The sequence below is a fragment of the Mastigoproctus giganteus genome, chromosome 4 (genome assembly GCF_048544385.1).
Source record: "Mastigoproctus giganteus isolate SK-2022 chromosome 4, ASM4854438v1, whole genome shotgun sequence".
Classification (NCBI taxonomy): Eukaryota; Metazoa; Arthropoda; class Arachnida; order Uropygi; family Thelyphonidae; genus Mastigoproctus; species Mastigoproctus giganteus.
This window is the reverse complement of record NC_143578.1, coordinates 63,654,696-63,677,902: the sequence shown is the minus strand read 5'-3', so window position 1 is coordinate 63,677,902 and position 23,207 is coordinate 63,654,696. Positions and strand designations below refer to the sequence as shown.

Genomic DNA, 23,207 nt, shown 5'->3' with positions numbered 1-23,207 from the left:
GGTTGCAATTTGTGATGAATGGGCCAGAATCCCTGGGTAATGTTTTCAGCACCTCACGGAGTCCATGTCTCAACAAGGCAGTTCTGAAGGCTAAAGGAGGTACTATTTGCTTTAGATTGGTATGTCGGTAACTCAGTATATATCCATTACAAAGAAAAAGGAAGGCAGCAGTAGCATGCCTTGATGAGTTTCACTAAAACTATCTAGTTGCTAAATGGTAAAAAGTAATTTTCATCATTGTCCATGGAACTGGGAATTCATTCAATTATTCAAGGATAAATGCACGTACATGCTTAGAATCAACATTTTCCCCTCTGATTGATCGCTAAGTGCTACACAGCTTTCTGTCTTCAACTTCTGATCTAATGGCCACGATTTTGCTCTTTCACCACTTTTCCTCCTACATATTAATGACTTTCTATCAATGAAGTACATAGTACAGTACACTACAGAAAGATGACTATATATCTTGGTTTGTTTGATGTTCTTGTACTATATTAGTGGGTCTCGAACTTAAGCCTTGTCCAGCCCAATGTATGAACTTCTTGAATAAATTTAAGACAACAGCATTCAAGCGCATATATTTCTGGTCATTAAAAGAACAATGTTTGCATCATTTGTTCCATTAATGTAGCACACCTTCCTAACATTTAATCTCAGTTCAGGATTTTTATTTTTAGTGGTTGATTATTTGTTTGTCAAAGCAATCAGCTATAATTCAGTTGTATAACACAATTTATGTCAATTATGAAAAAATATGGTTTGTTTTGCTTTGGTAATTGATTTTTTTCACTCCCCTATGTTAGTTTAAAATGGTTGTGTAAGTCTGATAAAAACAGAGGCAATTTATTCACTTTCAGGTTTTTCTGTCAAAGCCAAGTTCCTCACTCAAGAAGTGCCAATAAGAGTAAACAGCTATGTGAGGGAATGGCAAATGGTTTTATATGATCAGTCAATAGACACTTTCTACAGTCTGGTTTATTTGGTGTTCTTGCAATGTATACTTAATTAGCAGTCTCAAATTGAGGCTTTGGCCAGTCCTTGGTACTGTCTCATTTCTCACAAAAAAAAATCATATTTCCTCTGCATTACAAAAAAAATAAAACTAGGCTCACTCTCTTTCATTCTCAATTTTACTTTTTGTCTAAACAGATCTTGTCTCTGTAGGAATCAAAAATCCTACTATTGGATACTGACCTCATATCTTAGGTGGTGACCCCAAAACTTCACTTCAGCTCCTAAACTCTATTCAAAAGAGATCAGTCAAGCTAATTAATGATCCTCTGCTTGAAAATTCAATGCACTCCCTATCAGTTTCTAATGCATGCTACCTCTACAGATATTTTCATGACTGTTCTTCTGACCATCTAATTCCCTTTCTTCCAAACCAAAATTGATGCATATATGCATCAGCTGATCAACATCAAATCATTTTTTATCTATCACCATATACTTTATGTAGGTTGCTGAACATTTTTCGATACAGTAAGTCCCAGACTTACGCAACCATGGATTTACATAAATTTTTTTCACAAATTTTTTTTTAGGATTGTAAAATTTAAAACAAATAATAATAAAAAAAAAAGCAGTCAATAACGATGATCACAGCACGCACAAATTGCACAAGTGAGATATGGAGTAACAAGCAAAAAAAAAAAAGGAAAGAAGAGAAGATTCTTACAATTTTTTTTTTTTTTTATATGACTGAAGATTTGACACACATTTAACCAAAATAATGTAAAAACCCACAGAATTCCAGCTATCAGTATTTTCGCAAATGCAATAAGGTCGAGTTTACTACCCGTTTACAATTAGATGCCCAATAACAAGGACAGTGCAAATTGTTTTATGATAATGATCTCCAGAAATGTGCTTTAGTAAAATGTGAGCTCGTGCGGGGTGATAATAGTGAGTTTTCGCCTTGACCCAGTGAAGTTCTTTACAGAAAATTTCATCTTGACAGTTATGGTGCTGACTAAGAGAATAAGTGAGAGCAGTACTAGTAAATCCACCAAGAAAATGAAAGTGATCAATCTGAATCAGAAAATTAAACCAATAAGAATGTATGAAAATGGTGAAAGATTAACAAGTACCGCGCTGAATTCAGATTTGTCAAAAATAATATAGTAGGATTATGTTATTAGCCATTCCCGAGTTACGTAAAACTCGACGAAGTAAGAAGTTACGTCTTATGTTACTCTTACGAATATCGAGGACTTCTGTATTTTTGGATCAACCGGGAAATCGATTATCTGCGATTTGTTTTTTACCATCTATCCCGAAAAATTGAGTCTCCTGTATATAAAGTGGAAATAACATGCTGCAGTAGAACAAGATTCAGCTGCATTAGTTCCAGTTAAATTTAGAGAGTGACTAGTACTGTGAATACATGGTACATAAAATGCAGTAGAGCTATGCTGCTTCAATATCTGAAGCAGTCATAACTTTGTCCTCTGTAGTTTGTAATATAAATTGATAAATCTCTTAATCTTTTAAAAAATAGCCTTTTCTAAATATTCAGCATTGTGATGTTCTATAGCAGAAGTTATCAACCTTTTTTTGACTCGCGAACCATTTTCAACACAATAGTTTTATCACGAACCAATACGCCTATATTCTCTGAAATCATATAATAGTTCTGAATTTTTATGTACAATATTTCCAGTAATACATTTTTATAAGCATAATATAAAATTATTATTAAGTACCTATACATAACAATGTATAGGTACTTATCTTGTATATTTATCAATGGTACTTTGTATATTTATCAATGATACTGATGAAGGTATATCAGGCTTAGTGTCGAAGTTTGCAGATGATACAAAGGTTGGCAGGGTTGTTAATGACAGTAATGGCAGTGTACTACTGCAACAGGATCTAGATAATTTGGGCAGATGGGCTAAGAAGTGGCAACTGAAGTTTAACCTTGACAAATGCAAAGTATTGCATATGGGTAGAAGTAACCCCAGAGAAACCCCAGAGAGAACTCATACTAATATATGTACACTTAAGGTGGTAGAAAATGAAAAAGACCTGGGAGTAAATGTGGAGTCAGATATGAAGTTTTCTGTGCAATGCAGACAGGCTGCCAGGACAGGTCATGGGGTTTTGTCAATGATATATTTTGCTAGCAGGGAGAAGTCCCTCTGTATAAGGCAATGGTCAGGTCACGTTTCCTCGTTTTAGGAAGGATGTAGATTTGCTTGAGCGTGTACAGAGAAGGGCAACAAGATTGGTGAGGGGAATGAAGGGATCCTCTTACCAAGAGAGGCTTAAGTTCTGCAAATTGCAGTGGCTGGAGACTAGGCACCTGCGCGGTGATCTGATTGAGGTGTATAAGGCCCTTACGAACCTAAGGGGGCATAAATTCAAATTAAGGAAAGACAGATGTAGAATAGATGTGCAGAAATTTGCCTTTAGCCAGCGGGTGGTTAATTGCTGGAACAAACTTCCATCTGTCGTTGTGGAAGTTGATAGGTGAAATAAATTTAAGGAGAAACTGGACAGGCATTTGGAGGGAATGGTGTGATTTTTTTTTTTTTTTTGGCTGATGCTGCATAAGCTCATACACTTGCTCATGCAAGAAGCATCAAATGCTGCTACTGCTACTACTACAATGGTCTTTGAGAATGAAAAAAAAATTAGTATGAAAAATTATTTATAAGGAATTGTGAGAGATGTGGCTTCTTTAATTGGAAATTCTTTACTTTATATTTAATTTAATTTTACTTTACTCTGTTTATTATTAGTTAAAATTTTAAAAAATTATAACTTCTGTTAAAAATTGTGTAATGGCAGATGCAATTACAGAAATTTTAGTGCAAAATTGCAAACCACCAGTTGGGAACTGCTGTTGTATAAGAAGAAAACCTAAAAATCATTCTTTGATGATACCATTTCGTGACATGTATCTTCTATTTATAACAAAACACTAATTGATCAACGTGAATAATGTCATGGGTTGAATCAACAATAATAGAAAAATATTTTGCTTCCTGAATTTCCAAAACCATCGCCTTTTCAACTCTTTCTGCCATTAATTGTATAAATTTATAACAGGATTTATGTAAAAGGTAATTGGTTTTGCAGGGTCCATAATTATCATACATCTCTATGTGATTTCTTAAAAAATTATCAAATTTACTCAAATATTCTAGTCAACTTAATTACTGCTACATTCCGTATAAATTCTGTCGTTACTACCTCTAAATCCTAAACCAAGTTTACTCAAAAGCTGAACAATAGCAATAATTCTTTTTGTCTTGCCAATAATTTTCTTCAGATTGAATTTGTTTCATTATTGCCTTGTCAATATGACCCAAAATTAAGATCTCTTAAAATAAACACACATAGCATTAATGTGATCTGATGAATTTTCTTGCTCATGTAAAGATCTAGAAATATTTTCCCAGCCATTAAAACAAGCTATAAATTTATAATTTGAATTTGAAAATAATTTGCACATGAAACAGTAGACGGATTTCCTGGTTTTGGAAAAAATATGCTAATTAGGATTTTTTTTTGTTTGATTAATTTTTGTACAGTAAAAATCTGTTTCATGAATATTTCTATAATAAAGTTTGTCACCATCCTTATACATTGTGTTTAAATTTAAAATTTTTCCAAAATTTATTTAAAAATATTCTCTAAAAAATTCATTAATTTCCACAGGCCACTTTGCGATATCAATTGGATATACAATATCATATGATGGTTCATTTAAACTTTCTTTAAAATTTTCATTGTCACTACACTACCACTAGTAAACTGTTCGTTACCCATTGTTTATCTTTTCGCTGCATCTCAGTCTCTTCTTTGGTCTTTACTTCCTCTTCTCCTGTTCTTGCACTTTTATTTCTTCACTTATATTTTTTGCTAAATGCTGCAGAAAAGTCAATAGAGCATTTTTTATTTTCAAATTTGATCTTTTTCTCGTTGCTTCTTTCGCTTAGACGCTCCAGATTCGCTTAGACTCCAGATTTTTGCTGCATTATTAATTGCTAAATAAAACTAAATTTCACAGTTTTCGGATCTTAGTTTATATAGATTCTGAAATCTATGGGTGGTCTAATTGTTCACCTCTGACCTTTAGGCAATAGAGCTGCTGCAGAATGCATGAATTAAGAAATAAAGGAACATTCCACAATTTTGTGGTGTCTGTAACACATTTACAACCGACGCCCACATACTGTACCGAGAAGTCACGCTGGTCAACCTGCGTTCTACTGTTACACCCTATTAGAGAATTAGGAGAGAGTGATTTTCCTTTATTCTGGAAATTAATCTGTTCTTTTGCAGAAATGAGTCATCCACATTTTCAGTAAATTTCACCCACCTCTTTTTACATGGTAGGTATAAGTGGGCCCCAGTTTAGATCAGGTGTTAAAAAAAAAAAAAAAAGAACTCGCTTTACAAATTTGAGATTACAGAAGCCATGCATGGCCCTCTATGGTGAAGCCTGAGGCTAGCACCTCATATGCCTGTTCATAAGTACGACCCTGTGTATATATCTTGGATGACCAAAGGAGCATTTATAATGATTGTGCCAGAAGACTGCAAATACTGTAGTTCTTAAATATCTAAATTATCTTAGCAACTGTATTTATTTTGTTTACATTACACAGCTGAAATATGAAATTAGCAAAATTTGAAATAATTAAAACTAAATGATAATTCCAATAAGAACACCTTCAGTAAAGCAATACAGCATTATTCAAAATTAAAATCAAACAAATAATTCTACAAGTTTTAATATAGGGCAGTGAAGATAAAAACAAAAAGCAGCCATCATGCATTATAGACATGATTCAAAAATTATGCAATTTTATTGTACCTTCACACAACAAAAACAGATTTTACAATAATAACATTTAAATAGAAGGTATTTCAGTCACTGACACTTTTTTTGTAAATAAAAAAATAAAACTGTGCTCACTCTCAGAATAGCACTGTCACAAACTTAAGAACAATATGTAGTTGATAAATTAATTATCAAAAAATAATAAACATCTCATACTAATATATGTACAGCAGAAATATCCACAAATGAATTATATCCTTATATAATTCATTTGTGGACTGAAAACTTTTGAGATGGAAAGAGAACTTTTGGTATGGTAATAATTGAGCTTTATATTAATTCAAGATATGTCAGCACCAAATTTCCTAATAACTGAAAAACGCAGTGCATAGATCATGAATAGGAATGATACTAAAATGTACTGTAATAAAGTAATTCGTTAATTTCTCGGTGCACATATATTATAAAATAACTGTAACAACAACATTGCCACAATTTTAACTTTTTTTTGTTAATTCATTTCAAAACAAGAATTTTCTATCTATGAATGCCCAAATAACAGACTTATTGAAATCAGCTCAATATTTAAGAAAATGAGCAGGGATCTATAATATAAACTAGTGTATACTACTTGATTTCGCAGATCATACATATAATATCTTGTATGAAAATATAAATATTACTAAGATCATAACCTTGATTTTGCTGTAATAACTTGCAGGTTGCATCCAACGTGGGTATTTTTACCTTACAGTTTCAGCAGAAAACTGTTTTACGCGTACACATACACATACATACACACATACACACAGAAATTACCTGCAACTCTTCATATCAGCATATGCTATTGAATTGTTATATACATGCATAACAGATATGAAACAAATTTACGTATTATACATTTTTTTTTTAAAATTAACATGGATCTTGAGCAGTTATATCTCAACAATTTTAAGGAACTATAAAAAATGCAGACCACTTAAACCAAACTATCACTATTAATTCTTTACCGGAAAAGTTTATATTCATAAAAATATTAAAGCATTCTGTATTTTTAAAAAATAATTTATATGAACATATTCTTACAATTCTATAATGTTAAACACAAAGCATACAAAATAATTTCAAACATTGCCAGAATTTGAAAATAAAATAATCTTAAAAAATGCCATTATGTGCAATTATACATATAAGACAGAAATAGAACAGTTTTTAAACTTTTACCTTCATTTAACTTTTATAGAGAAAAATGAAATATAGGCACTACTAACTTAGCTGATTACCCAAAGAAATAAAATCACAGTGTCTGAATATTTTAACGTGCATTTTGAGTCAGGTAATTTGACACTAAAAACTGAGGAGCAAAAATATTTCTTCATTTAAATACATAAACTAAATATATATATATAAGGGTGGCATTCCTTAGATGCTTCCTCAATGGTCTCTACAGTAAAAGATTTCATTATCTTCAACAAGGAAAAAGAGGGCAGCTGTTATTTTAAATCACCAAGCATTATAACTGGGTGAATATCACGATTTGTTTTCCACAGTAAATATTCCTCCTTGTAGGGACGCAAGGGTATCACAAAAGCACTAATATCATCTATTGTAGCTGCTTTATTTTCTGCAGTTCTCCAATTGCGTTCTCGTAATTTTCCCCTTGAGTGCATTACCAAATCTTGTGCTGCTGAAGTATACCTATGTAAAAATGGCATAATCAAAATAATATTAAAGTATCTGCTTATATCAGTAGATGCAGAATTGTAAAATACAGTAAAACCTTCTTTAATGGGCACCTCTCTAAAAGGGAAACCTCTTGCTGTGGACACATAGCCAGAAGTATTAAAAATTATATATTAGGAAAGCTCTAAAAAATGGACACTCTAATATGGATGTAAATAATTTAACAGGTGTCCTTTTTGTATTTTTAACCTTCCTAAGTTGGGATACTTTCAAGGATGATTAACACACGGAAGAATTTTTTGTTCATCAACGGGCACTTGCAATAAGAGCAAGTGAAGGTCAAAGTCATTGCAGTAATACTAATTAGACTTGTGATAACCATGATTTCTAATGGAGAAAGTGGTATATAATATGTCATTAATATGCTCACCACTAATGGATGTTTATAAACTTACACTGGGGCCCCGACTTCTGATAACATCGACATCCAATATTCTTAATAACCAATGGCTTTCCGATATAGCTGGAATGATGAATGGGCAGAAATTTTCAGAAGCATGGCGCATGGAACATCACTCGTATGATTGTTCTCAACCAATTAGTGTCTTTGTTATTGTTCAATACAACATTCTTGCGTGTTATAGTACTCTGGAAAGTTTCTTTATCTTCTGTTTGATGAGCTTGTTCAGTGAGTACGCAGAGTATATTTTTGTTAATTTTACGCAATTACAGTAATTTCACATTGTGATTATTTTTGAATTTATTAATTAAATAAATTGAAATTAAATAACCATGGCTCCTAAAGTGCAAGTTAAGAATAAACTTTCAATTAAAGTGAAGCAGGAAATGATAAAAAAACGTGAAGGAGTAAAAATTAGTTCATTAGTACATAAGTATGGTTTTACTCAATTGACCGTTTCTACAATAGTTAAACAAAAGGATATCCTAAAGAGTGTTAAAGTTAGTGATAATTCACATCGGTGCACAAGGGAAGAGACTTTATTGTGGAAATGGAAAGGCTTTTGTTAATATAGATTAGGGAAAAGCAGATGAAGGGTGACACAGTGCGTAGACAATTTATCTGTGAATGTGCTAAGGAGATCTATGATGATCTGAAACTTAAAGCTCCATCAATCAATGGCAGTGCTGTGCACTTTGAAGACTTTAAAGCCAGCAGAGGCGGGTTCGAGCACTTGAAAAGCAGCTGAGGCCTTTAAAATTGAATTCCAAGAGTTTGTTGATCAGGAGAGTTATCTTCCCCAGAAAGTTTTTAATGTTGAGAAAACCAGCCTTTTCTGGAAGAGAATGTCCAGGAGAACATACATCACTAAGGATGAGGCTAGTTTACATGGACATAAGCCTATGAAAGATAGACTCACTCTTTTGTTGGGTGGCAATGCCTCTAGAGATTTTAAGCTGAAGCCTTTGCTGGTGTATCACTTTAACTTTAACAGCCCCAGAATATTTAAACAAAAAAAAAAGTCAACAAAGGCATGCTGGGAGTGTTTTGGTACAGTAACAAGATATGTCTTTAGTGAATGGGTGCTTGAAGTTTTCTGTCCTTCAGTGAAAAGTTATCTTGAGAAAAATAAACTTCCTGTAAAGGCTCCTGCTGGATAATGCACCAAACCATGATACCAACCTTGTTCCATCTCTTGAGGGACAATATAACTTTGTTCAAGTCAAATTTTTGCCATCCAATGCCATTCATCTTCTTCAACCAATGGACCAGCAAGTGATTGCAAAATAATATATACAAAAAATATATACCAAGAAAATGTTTGCAAGTTGCTTTGCAGCAATCACTAGTGAAAATACTGTCACCTCAAAGATTTTTGGAGGTCGAAGTTCAACATCCTGGACTGATAAGTGCTTGGAATAATGTTTCCACCAGGTGCTTATATTCAGCCTGGATAAACACATCTGGCCTTTAATCATCTATAACTTTGTCGGATTTGATAAATGATATTGTCACTCTTGGTAAATCAATGAGTCTGGAGGTTGACAAAGAGGATTTGGAGGACCTTATTGACGCTCATGGGTGTGAGCTAACAATAGAGGAGCTACAAGAGTTGGAGAAAATTACGCAGAGTGACACTGGAGAGGAAGAGGAAGAAGAAGAGTTGAAGGCTGTCATTTCTAGTTGGGAGCGTTTAAGAGAAGTGGTAAAAAAAAAAACACCCCAACACCGAAAACATCAAACTCATGATGAGCAATATGGAAGATGAAGTTATTTCTTACTTCAGGAAGCTACAAAAAACTCGTTATTATTGTTATTATTTAGTTTTTAGGAGCATTAGCAACTAAGGCCATATTGCTCGAGGGATATGCAGTGGTCATTCCCTGACCTTTCTGCATCCTCCGTATTTGGTGGTCACGGGCTTGAACTCCAGTCTAATCAAGAAGCATGTGCTGTGCACTACTGCTCTTGTCCACCTGGCTACGGAGGCATCCAAAAAAACTCTTAAAAAAACAGTCCACTCTGGACAGTTTCTTTGCCAGTAGCAGCAAAAGACAAAAGCCTGAAAAGACACCTGACGCCTGATCTAGTACCACCACCACCACTGATTTCATCAGCACTACACTTATATCTAAGATAAATGCTAATTTATTGTTTGTTTTTTATTTTAAGATATTTTATAACTATTTATTAAATAATCTTTATAAAACACTCATTTTTAATATAAAAATCAAGTATAACATGCAAGAAATGCCTATTTTATGTGCTGTTGGAGTTGCCTGTCAAATAGAATGAATTACAGGAAATCAATGCATTATTGGTTTCAACTTACAATATTTTTAATGTACAGTGGGTTTTGTGGAACAAATTACCATTGGATGTCGGAGCACCACTGTATTTGGGCTGCTCAATGCAGTTCTGCTGTTGAACATTGCTTAACAAGGTAATAAAATTGGCCAAAATGAAAAATGTTTTCAAAATTAAAAAAAAAAAATAAATAAAACTACCAACGGGACTGCATAGTAATACTGACCAGCAGTCCATCTGCAAAACTCCTTTACAAAGCTAAAATATTATTGTGTGATTCAAGTACAGTCTGTCCTCGTATAACATGTGTTTGCATTACACAAATTCGATCATACACGATTTATAAATAGTGGAACAATGTCGCATATAACACGAACGTAATTCGTTTATGCACGATTCGCCCCTTTGTGTTTACAAGAAATAGTAGTCGAACGCGGCGGAATCACCACAACTGAACACAACACAGTAGGAATGAAGAGAAGATTCTGAAATTTTGTTTTTATGATTTCGTGGAAGGGGAAACACATTTAACATAATAACGTAAAAATCAACGGAATATCAGCTACTGTATCGGTATTATCGCAAATGTAATTAGATCGACTTTTACTACCCGTTTATAACAGATTCCACTAGGAACCTGTTGTGTTTATTGGTGATTCCACCAGGAACCACCAATAAACCGGAAACTGCAAATTGTTTTTATTGTTTTATGGTAGTGACCTCCAGAAATGTGCTTTAGTAAAACATATTGCTCGAAATGTAATATGTGAGAATAGTGTGCTTTCGCCTTTACTGAATTGTTTATTCAGTTTGTACATGGGCGTTGCATCGTTTATTCAGTTGCTACTTGTTCGCTGTGCGTTTATGTACATCAAGCTTGCCTCCTCATTTTTGTTCAGTTTATAATTGTGCTCTATTCTCAAAAAAATGAGTAAAATTGAAAAAAGTGTGAAAAGGAAGTGTTCTGGTGAAAATACTTCAGAGAGAAAAAGAAAAGCAATATCAATAGAAGAAAAATATGAAATTGTGAAACGCTTTGACCGGAATGAAAGACCATGTGATATTGTGCGTGCTACAGGCCTAAATGAGGGAACGCTGAGAACAATTAGAAAGAATGCAGAAAAAATAAAAGCAAATTTCATAGCAGGAACAACACAAAGTGTAACAAAATCAGTTAGATCAAGACACAAAGAACTGGAAGAGATGGAATGTCTTTTATCTGTTTGGATAGAAGATCAAACAAAGAAGAGATCAGGAACAAGTTTGCTTACGATAAAAGCAAAGGCATTGGCAATATTTGAAGACCTCAGAAATAAAGTTGAAAATCCTCAAGAAGTGCCTCCCTTTACTGCCAGTAGTGGCTGGTTCAACAATTTCAGGAAATGTCACGCTTTCCATAATGTGAAATTATCAGGTGAAGCTGCGAGTGCAGGTGAAGCAGCAGCAAAGGCATTTCCGCCGATACTGAAAAAACTAATTGAGGAAGAGGGCTATACACTGGACCAAATTTTCAACTTTGATGAAAATGGACTGTATTGGAAAAAAATGCTATCACGAACATATATCTCAAGAGAGGAAGCACGAGCTCCAGGCTTCAAGGCTTCTAAGGATAGGTTTACCGTTATGTTAGGAGCAAATGCAAGTGGCGACTTGAAACTGAAGCCTGTTATAGTTTATCATGCAGCCAATCCACAAGCGTTAAAAGGAATCACAAGGACTACCCTGGGTGTTTACTTTAGGAACAGCAGAAGAGGGTGGATGACAGGGCAGATCTTCACTGAACTTCTACTACATGTGTTTGAGGATGTATTTCGAAGCTACTGCAAAAAGAAAAATTTGGATTTTAAGATTTCAATTATTTTGGACAATGCACCAAGTCACCCTCCAACCCTTGCTGAAATGTCACCAAACATCAAAATCTTGTTTTTACCGCCTAACACAACATCTCTTATCCAGCCACTTGACCAAGGAGTAATTGCTGTTTTTAAGCACTATTACACAAGACGGACATTTAAGATGCTGATAGCAGAAACAGAGGGCAAAAATGCACCAACAGTTAAAGACTTCTGGAAGCGATTCAACATTAAGAATACAATTTACATAATTGTGGAGGCCTGGAACGAAGTGACAAAAGAATGCTTACATGGTGTTTGGCGGCCTCTTTTACCAGATTTTATTCGTGATTTTAAAGGCTTTGATCCTGTAAATGAGCTTCCTAAATCAAAAGCACATTGTGTTGCCCTCGCAAAGCAGGTTGGCTTTGAGGAATTGGAGGAAGATGATTTAGAAGAGTTGCTTCAGTCTCATGAAGAAGAACTTTCAACTGAAGAACTGCAACAACTTGTTGCTGGAGGGCAGGTGGAAGATGAGAAAGACGACGAAGTTGAATGCCTGAACGCCACCATAAAACCGCTTTCTACTTCAGAGTTATCTTCAGTTTTAAATTCATTTCAGAAAAGTATGCAATGGCTAGAAGATAACGATTATAATGCAGAAAGAAGCAGAAGAGCACTTCATACAATTCGATCTGCTTTGGAGCCATATAAGCAGCTGCTTTGTGAAAGGAGGAAGATTGTGAAACAACAGAAACTAGATGTCTTTTTTATGAAAACACCCAAGAAAGAGACAGAAAATGAGCCGCAGCCCTCTAGTTCTGGCATGACCACATTTCGTCCAAAGTCCTCATCGGCATCTCCTCCACCTCCCAGTTCCGATAATGATGACAACCTGCTGCCACTTTCCCCATAATTACGCTGCTTCCACCCCTTTCCCTCAAGCTGTCTTCATTTACTTTTAAGGTAAGAATCTAAATTTAAATGATTAAATTATTAAATTTTACATTTTTCAACTGTAAGTGTTTTATTACGATTATTTATTGTGTTTGGTAATGTTTTGGTTAAAAATGTGTGTCCAATCTTGGGTGGTCGGCCCCTAACCCTATATTTTCCATAGGGCCTGTTGTTTATATTTCACAATTTTGCATTGCACGAGGGTTTCTAGGAACACAACTATCGTGTTATACGAGGACTGACTGTACCTGAATCCATATCTAAAACCACTTGCAGGTGATAGAGGATATCTTCTGTGTTTTTTTTAAAAAAACTGAAAAACTGTTCTCTGCAGTAGATGGAAGCATAGTCGCAGAACTGTAATCATAGCAGAATTTGCCAACTCTAAGAAGAGACGGAATGGGTGCTTTGGTACAACGATTTAAAGTCTGCACCACTGTTTTGTGCAAATTTTGAACACTGTTTAAAAAGAAGCAACCAAGTCGACTTACAGTTATGCAATGGTATGAAAAATTCATAAAGGATGCCTATTTGTACTATCAGCTTGACAGAGGCAATGGTTGAACAAAAGTCAGAACACAGTTGAGCTAGCTCAAGGAAGTTTTACACAAAGCACAAGGCAATGTGACATGCCAATTGTGAACTTAACATGTCACAGCAAACAGTATGTAACATGGTATATCGTTATCTGAAATAAAACCACATAAGCAGCAGCTTGTAAAGAAGCTGCTAATCTATGAAATAACAAGAGGATGGAAAGGATGGAATTTTGTTGGTAAATTTCTCCACAATTACAATTTTGAAATTATGCAACCATCTACTGCAGCATGCACATTTTCTGATTGGTGAATAAACACTTGATGATATCCTCTATCGCTTGGAAGTGGTATCAGATTTGTATCATGCATATACACTGAGTGATCACTGAATTATGACCACCTACCTAATACAGTGAAACTTCCCTTTAACGGACAGCCATGGGGAATGAAAATCTGTCCGTTAGAGAGAAGTGTCTGCTAACAAGAAGTCTGAGGGAGAAAAAAAAAAGAAAGAACGAAAAATCGTTAAACGTTTAATGTAAAATTAAATTAAAATATATACAGATTTTGAACAATATTTTTGTAAAAAATAAACAATTACATACACAAGAGATAAAGAAAAATCGTTAAACGTTTAATTTAAAATTAAATTAAATTATATACAGATTTTGCACAATATTTTTGTAAATAATATACATACAATTGTGCTATGCATATTATGACTTTATCTTAAGAAAAATACATACAGTAATCACTTATTTTCTTCTCCACCTTCTTCCGGCTGATAATTTTGTTTTCAACATTTGTTTGGAGTGAAGAAACCATCGAAAGTCCTTCAGTATCTTCTTCAGCGGTGAAAAACATTTTTAAACGATTGATTTGTATCAGCGCTTCTTCTATTTTCATCGGTGGTTCGTCGTTAATATGTTCTTCGACAGAATGACCTCCTTCCATTTCTTCATCCTCACGAGGAACTTCTTGAAAAATATCGATGATGATGTCGTTGATATCTAGAGCACCATCTTGTGTAGTGAGGTTTGAGTCTATATCTTTGTAGCCAGGGTCACTTGTAGCGGAAATATCGTACATTATCAATAGATGTTGAAGTTCTTGTTCTTCTTGGTGCTCCACATTGCTGTTCACAACTTCAATTTTTGCGTTTGAGAAGCCAAACTTTACAAAACAGTTCACGACAGTTTGTTTTCTAATTGCGTTTACTGAAGAGGAAATCCATTGAATCGCATCTAGGATGCTGATTTTCTTTGCAAGGTCACTCGCACATGTTACATCGTTCATGTTTGCAATGAGATGTCTTAAAACACGTTTTCTGTAGTGAAGTTTAAAATTTTTTGTTATCCCTTGATCCAAGGGCTGACACTCTGCAGATGTGTTTGGTGGCAGAAAAACGATTTGAATGTTGGACAATTCAATGTGCGGGTGAGATGCAGCATTATCCATGAAAAGAATAATTTTTCTGTTTTGACGAATCATGTTTTGGTTAAAGTGACTTATCCATTCGCTCATGATATCTCGTGTCATCCACGCTTTTTTATTAGACTTCCAGTCAACATTCAAAAGATTCAACTTTATGCCCTTGAAACAACGAGGATTTTGTGGTTTTCCTATAACAAGAGGTTGTTCAAAGTCTCCCAGCATATTTGTACACAATAGTACAGTCAAGCGTTCCTTAGAAATTTTTCCGCCCTTTTCGTTTTTTAGACTCATTGTTTTTTCAGGAAGAGCTTTAAAAAACAACCCTGTTTCGTCACAGTTGTAAATATCCTTAGCTTCAAAATCACGACATAACTCTTCCAATTTGACGGTCCACTCTGTTACAACCCCAGTATCAATAGATCCACCTTCACCACTTACGGTTTTCCAAGAAATTTTATGCCGAGTTTTGAACTTGTCTAGCCATCCCACAGAAGCTTTGAACTCATAGATTTCGTAACCTCCAAAGCCTTTTCCCTAATAATAGGCCCATTAATGGGAATTTTTTTAGCACGTGCGTGACAAAACCACTCATACGTAACATTGTCAATTTGAAGTCCAACAGTTTTCGGGAATGATTTTTGAACCTGATCATTTCCGTGTTGCCAAAATTGTTTGAGTAGTTCATTTTTTTTCTTTAGGATGTCGCTTACCTGCGTCTTCCCGATTTTGAATTTTGCAGCGAGATTGCGAACACTATTTTTTTGCCGATCATACGCATTAATGAGTTCGACTTTATCTTTTAAAGTTAAATGTTTACGAGAAGACATTGTGCACTTCACACGACACCGAACAAAACTGAAAACTGAAACTCAAAAGACGAAAGGCCGACCAAATTCACCTCGCCCCCTGCACACACCGAATTCATCAGAAGTTTTACACGTGCCTTAAAAATTCTTGAAAAAGGGTTTACAACCGCGACGTAAACCTTGATAAAATTCAGAGAATCGGAAATAGAAAATAGATTGAGGCAATATGTGGAAGAAAAGTTCCTAGAAAAAGGGCCGTGAGCTCTCCCGCAGTCCGTTATGGGGAGATCAAATTAAGTGCTAATCTAAACGAAACAGTGCAGATTGCCTGTCCGCATCCGTTACAGAGAATGTCCGCTAGACAGAAGCTGAAAACACGTTAAAACCAATGGAGGTGAGTTGGGGAATTTGAAAATGTCCGTTGTAGAGAGATGTCCGTTAACGAGAGGTGTCCGTTAGGAGAAGTTTCACTGTACTTCGTAGGTCCTCCTTTTGCCGTCAGTACAGCAGCTATCTGATGTAGCATTGATTTAACAAGATGTCGGAAGTGTTTGGGAGCTATGGCCAACCAATCTGTGTGTAATGTGGTCAGCAATGCAGGTATGGAGGTGATTGGTGTATCAAGTGCTCTATGGGATTGATATCGGTGGAGTTCAGAGGCCAATCGATATGCAGAAAGCCAGAACTGTGTTCCTCAAACCATTCCTGCACAACAAGTGCCTGATAGCTCGGAGCACTGTCATCTTGGAAGACGCCATCGCCATTTGGAAAAAGTGTAACATAGCAGGGTGTACACAGTCAGCAAGCAGTTGACAATAGCGGAGACTAGTGATACATTGTTCCACATGCACCAGGGCTCCAAGGTCCTGCCAGTGAAACACGCCCCACACCATACAACTGCATCCACCGGCCTGCACTTCATTTTTGATACCATGCATGATGGATCAAGAGCCTCATGTTGTTGATGGCTATCAACAACATCCATACACGACCATCCATGGCGTGGAGTAAATAACGTGACTCATCCGACCAGCACACCTTCTTCCAGTCTTCTATCGTCTGCTGGTATAGCCCGTACATGCGAGCGTGCGACACATGGTCATGCCAGATATTGTTCCAGGTTGGCCCATGGATAGTCAACTCTTCAACAGTGCTGCGCCTATTCGCCTGTACGAGTTGTCGGACCTGGAGCTCATCTCTAATATCAGCCTTTCGCTGACCTTTGCAGTTTTGCCGTCGGGTCATTGTTCGACCATTTTGACACCAGTCCTGGTACATGTTGCCTACGGCGGCTCTCGAAAACCCCACCATTTCAGCTGTTTGGGAAATTGAGGCACTAGCTCATCAAGCACCCACAATCTGTCCTTTATCAAAGTCCGATAAATCCTTGCTTTTACCCATCATGCTCTGAATTTTACTACCTACTGAACCATTGACACCTTATCTATGCTACGTAGGTCAACTAACTGTTATGATGCAAAAGCTAATCCCAAGGGCAACATTTGTTTGGGGGTTTTCTCCTTACATCCTCTATCAAACACCTTAGTAGCACTGGTTATTTACAGTTCGACCCAGCAGAAAGAAATCTTGATGAACAATTCCCTCATTGTTGAAGAAAATAATCAACGTGATCTTGATGATTGATCTGACCTACCTTGCCTTTTTTAGATATGGAGATGGACATTTTCACTGGGAAGACTTACAGCTTGGTTTTTGAATGCAACCAAGGATCACTGTTTCATCTAAGATGTGTTAATTTAACTGTGATGATATGCACTACTGTTATTTTTAATAACTCAAAGCTATAGAAATCACTCTCAAGTGGAATACATCCATTACAGGACGTACAGGGAAAATGAGAGTAGGTATGTGTTATAGGCCTAATGAATCTGATGAGTACAATGAGCAATTGTGCAGAGAAACAGAGTGGGCCAGTAAATCAGAATGTCTTATAATGAGGATTTTAACTTTCCAGATATTGACTGGAACATGTGGGTTGGTCACTCACACACTAGCAACTTTTCTGGATTTACTGGATGACTATTTCTACAGCAACATGTTCGAGAGGCAACCAGAGGGAGTAATACTCTTGATCTGATTATCAGCAGTGATTATTTTCATGCATTAAGAATTTGCAGATAAAGGAACCAATGGGCGACAGTGATCACAATGTAATGATGTGGGAGTTATTTAAACATATAACTACCATCAAGGGTAAAGGGAAGGGCTGTTGCTTTTGCATAGGTAACTACAGTGGTCTTGAACAGTTTTTAAATTCTATACAGTGGGATCAACTGATGATGTTACCAACGGCAAATTCTAAATAGGAAGCATTCAGGGATTTAATCTTAAAAGCTACTAGCCTTTTCATACTAACTAAGGAATGCTGTTCAAGGTTTAGGCCTAAATGGATGTCAGATGAATTAATGAGGCTCGCTGTTGTTGTGGTGGTGGTGGTGGTGGTAGTGGTGGTGTTTTCTGGTGCAAGGGCAACTTAGGCCATATTGCACCTCCCAAATCAATGGAATTTACATACAGGAACTGCTTGTACAGCAGTTAGAAACGGTCATACTTTTGAATTTTTTTAAATAGAGAAAGAATTCAGAGAGATTTGCTTCTTTACCTATGATGCTATCGAGAGACAGAGGTTGTTGCAGATCTGAGATGAAACTAAAAGCAATTCGTCGGATGTTGTTAAACAAGCTACATTCCAGGAGTATATGTTTTACTGTAAGTGGTTGTGAGCAGTGCACACACTGAGGAGGATCATTCCCTGTAAGTATATATAGATGGGTGAGGTGAGTGTGACCTATTCAGATTCTGGCTAAGATTACTTCTTCTTTTCTATTTTTACGAAGGATAGAAGTCCATAATTGTGGGTCGGGTTTTATTTGAAATAGCTTATTTGTTTGCATTTTTCACAGAAGTGTCCATTGTTCCATGCATGTTCTCAGTATTTTGTGTCTATAATCAGGATATGGGACTAGATCATTTGTTGAAGCTATATTGGAAGGATGCTTTGCAGCATTATCTGCACGTTCATTTCCTGGAATACCACTGTGGCCAGGGATCCAAGAAAAGATAACAGTTTGTTGATGCTCATGAAGCTGCATCAGCTTATGTCTTATGAGTTTTAATAAAGGACTGTTAGGTGAGGAAGTGCCTTTCAAAGCTAAAATAGCACTTTGTGAATCGGTATATATTATACTTTTATTTATTGACAGCAGTAAGATATTTTTCAGAGCAATCTTAATGGCATGAAGCTCAGCAGTATAACTGCTACATTCGGCTGGAAGTGAAAACAAGACAGTTGAAGTGAGGCTCACTGCAGAGAAGAAAAATGCATGGGATGCATATAAATTATCAGGCGACACAAAAGCCTATGGCAGATATAAGCTAGTCTGTAATCAAGTCACAAAGGAGGTTAGGCAGGTGAAGGCAGATTATGAGAAATTTTTGCAAACGATGCAAAGAAAAACAGCAGAGTTCTTTACTTACGTAACCTCCAAAAAGAAAGGGATGAATCAGATTGGTCCACTTAATATAGATGGGTTGACCATTGATGATCATGCTCAAGTAGAAGATAAATTGAATGAGTATTTTGCATCTACATTCACACGAGGAGTTATTCAAGGAGGGGAATGCCATAAGTTTATCAAACTCCAACAGGAAGCTAAGTGATTTTGTAATAACTGACAGCAACGTGGAGGATAAATTGTTGAGGTTAAATATAAGGAAGGAACCTGGGGTGGATGGGATCTATCCAGTTGTATTAAAGGAGGCAGCAAAGGAAGTAAGCAAACCCTTAGCCATAATTATGAGAGCTTCCTTGGACCCCCATGGACTGGAGGTGTACAAATGTATCCCCAATTCACAAAGGGGGTTAAAAAGGTGACACAAGTAACTATAGACCTGTTAGTTTAACTTGTGTTTCGGGGAAAATAATAGAGTCACACGTTAAAGAAGCATTGCAGTATCATCTAGACAAGACTGAAGTAATAATTAAGACACACAGCATGGATTTGTTAAAGGGAGGTCTTGTCTGACCAATTTGATTGGATACTATGATGTGGTCACAAAGGAATTGGATGCAAAAAATTAATTAGGAAAGCTTTTTTTGATACTGTTGCACATGGAAGGCTGTACAAATTAGAGCAATATGGCATTAAGGGCAAGTTGCTACAATGGATAAAGGGATGGTTGAGTGGGAGATGACAGAGAGTGGTAATCAATGAACACTGCTCTTTGTGGACTAATGTTATTAGTAGAGTTCACCAGGGTTCGGTGCTGGGCCCATTGTTGTTTTGTGTATTCATCAATGATATTGATGAGGGTATATTAGGCTTAATGTCCAAGTTTGCAGATGATACAAAGGTTGGCAGGGTTGTCAATGACAGTAAAGATAGTATGCTACTGCAAATAGATCTAGATAAGTTGGGGCAAATGGGCTGAGAAGTGGCAACTGAAGTTTAACATTGACATATGCAAAGTACTGCATATGGTAGCAGTAACCTAAGAGAAATGTACCAACTGTGTTGTACTACACTCAGGGAAGTGTAGAGTGAAAAAGACCTGCACAATTACCCCCAGGTAATTGTGCAGTCAGATATGAAGTTTGCTGAGCAGGCCACGGAGTCTTGTCAATGATATATAGGAATTTTGCTAGCAGGGACAAGGAGGTGATTATCCCATTGTACAAGGCAATGGTAAGGCCACACCTTGAATTACAGGTCTGGAGGTCTCATTTTAGGAAGGATGTAGAGTTGCTAGAATGAGTACAAAGGGGAATGAAGTGGTGCTCGTTCCAAGATAGGCTTATGTTCTGTAAATTGCAGTGCCTGGAGATTAGGCCCATGCGAGGTGATCTGGTTGAGGTGTATAAGGCCTTGAACAGGTTAAGAACCTGAGGGGGCATAGATTCAAACTGAGGAAAGTCAGTTGTAGAATAGATGTGCGGAAATTTGCCTTTAGCCAGCAGGTAGTTGATTGCTGGAATAGACTTCCCTCTCTTGTTGTGGAAGTTGATAGTTTAAATAAATTTAAGGCTGAGCTGGATAAGCATTTGGAGTGAATAGCTGAGTGAAATGGGAGGGTTTTTTTTTTTTTTTTTTTTTTTGGCTGATGCTGTATAAGCTTGCTTTCTTGCATTGTATGCCTCTGCTAATGCTAGTCTCTAGAGCAAAATTGTCTGGCACACTCCCCACCATCTCCTTCAATCCATGCATGGTACTAAGTCCTATAAATTTATAAAATTAGATAACTTTCATGTTTGGTGTTTCAATTGAAAAAAAAAAAAAAAAAAAACTTTCTCCCACCCATAATTTAATGCTAGTAACAGAATAACAGATTTTGCTACTAGCCCATCCCATAAATGCATCTCACTTAGCAAATGAATGTGTCTTGGTGACTGAAAAGCCAAAATGTAAGCAATCAGTTGTCTGAAGATAGCACTGTAATCATATCACGATTGGACTAGTTGAAGAGATTCCATACCAAATAATAGGAGAGACTAATTAAGGTGGCTCCTAATCAACTTTTTCTACAGCAAAGTTGAAATTGCATTTCTCCAATGGGAGGGCTTTCCTGTTTGAGCTTCCTTCTCAAAAAAATATGGTCCTATGAATCCAAAAAAATTTTCAGCATAGATGACAGCTGTGTAACTAACAAGTGTGTAAATTTGCTCAACTTAATTTTCAAGAACTAAAATTGCATTGTTTATACTGTTAAGTAATGTTTTTTTTTATAAAATTACGTCAAGTTGTCCAAACGAACTTGCAAAATAGAAAGTACTAGTTTAAAATGCTGCACCAAGTATGGGTAAAACATAAATGTTTGGCATTATAAAGTTATTTTGAATTTTTTTATAATTAAAAAAAAAAATTCTCTAGCAATTTTATTATTTTATTAACTATTTTGCAGCATAGAGTGGAACAGAAAGTAAAATAAAATGATGGGTTGTAGCTGGTTTAATGCTGAATACATACAATAAACAGTAAAACAAATACATACAGTAACCAGTAATACAAAAAGCTTTTGGGCTTTATGTAGCCCTTCATCAGTTAACTGTTGGACTGAAAGTTTTAGGAACGTAGAACTTAAGAGCGTGTGATGGCAGTCATGCGCAGTGAACTGTGTGATGCAACAACTAATCGTTGGAAGTTAAAGCCTGTGGTTGTGACGTATGGGAACGTTGCCAACATTTGTCAGTCATGAGAATGGTTGCTTTGATAATAGGATGAACACAACATCCTCTGTTTCTGATGACAGAAGTATTAGAGCACGTGATGTGCAGCGATTCCAACCAGGTGCAGTGTCGGTAATGGTGGGACCGATCGACAACCATGACATCGCAGCATGGTTAATGTCGTGTTGGGTTGACCAGAAGTGCTTAGCAATGGCCGAGTGTTCGATGTCCACTAAGTGAATGGCTCTTTCGTGTTCTGAAATATGTTTGTCGAGTCTTCTGCCAGTTTCCCCGACATAGCAGCTGGTGCAGTCACAGCAAGAAATGCGGTAGATCAGCCCACTCTGTAATAAGGTGGGAATGGGTGTTTTCACTTTGAAGATGAGGGACTGCAACTTCCTGCCTGGGAGTTGTACGGACCTTATCCCATGAGATTTTAAGACCCCAGAAACCCGCTGTGAAAGGTTTGGATAGTATGGGATAAAGGCTGCAAAATAGTTAATAAAATAATGAATCCAGAGTGCATAGGCCATTTTACTTATGTCTCTAGCAATACTATCAAACAAAAACTAATCCTGTGATAAGTTACCTGTATTTATACCGTTGAACATCATTTGCTGGAAAGTGATCAAGAGACTTCTGAACAACCTCTCCTACTTTCTCATTAGGTGTAACATCCCAAAGTCCATCAGTTCCCATTACAAGGACATCACTATCAGTTAATTCTTCAGCAGTTAAGTCAAACACACACACCTGAAAGGAAAAGTAAAAAATTAAAAATCTTCATCATTTTACAAAACACACTGATATGCATGTGGTGCTACCTGAAAGTGAAAATGTAATTAAAAAAAGATAACAATAGTAGTGGCACATGATGCAAAAAAGCAAGGTTAAAAACAGTATCAGCCAACAAAATAAAAAAATAAATAAATTCCCATTCACCGATCCCTTCGCTCCAAAAGTTTATCAGTTCTACCTTGAATTTATTTAAGCTATTAACTTCTACAATGACAGATGGCAATTTTTTTCAGCAATCACCCACTCGCTGGCTAAAGGGAAATTTCTGCACATTAATTCTGTAACTGTCTTTCCTCAATTTGAATTTATGCCTCCTCAAGTGTGTAATCTGAGCAAGAGGAAGAATCCCATCAGCAATTACCCCAGGTCTTTTTTATTCTTCACTACCCTGAGTGTAGTACTGC

General features: G+C 36.2%; 1 protein-coding gene across 1 annotated transcript in view; it reads right to left on the bottom strand.

The window, feature by feature from the left end:
* Positions 1 to 7,202: 7,202 nt before the first annotated feature.
* LOC150086789 (protein phosphatase 1H-like) overlaps positions 7,203 to 23,207 on the bottom strand; it is a 178,691-nt gene continuing 162,686 nt past the window's right edge. Inside the window, exons 10-11 of the mRNA XM_090372757.1 lie at positions 22,595 to 22,758; positions 7,203 to 7,501 (exon numbers count right to left, since the gene is read on the bottom strand). Coding sequence (XP_090228883.1) covers positions 7,297 to 7,501; positions 22,595 to 22,758 — 369 coding nt within the window. The 3' untranslated portion in view covers positions 7,203 to 7,296. The remainder of the gene's footprint in view (positions 7,502 to 22,594; positions 22,759 to 23,207) is intronic.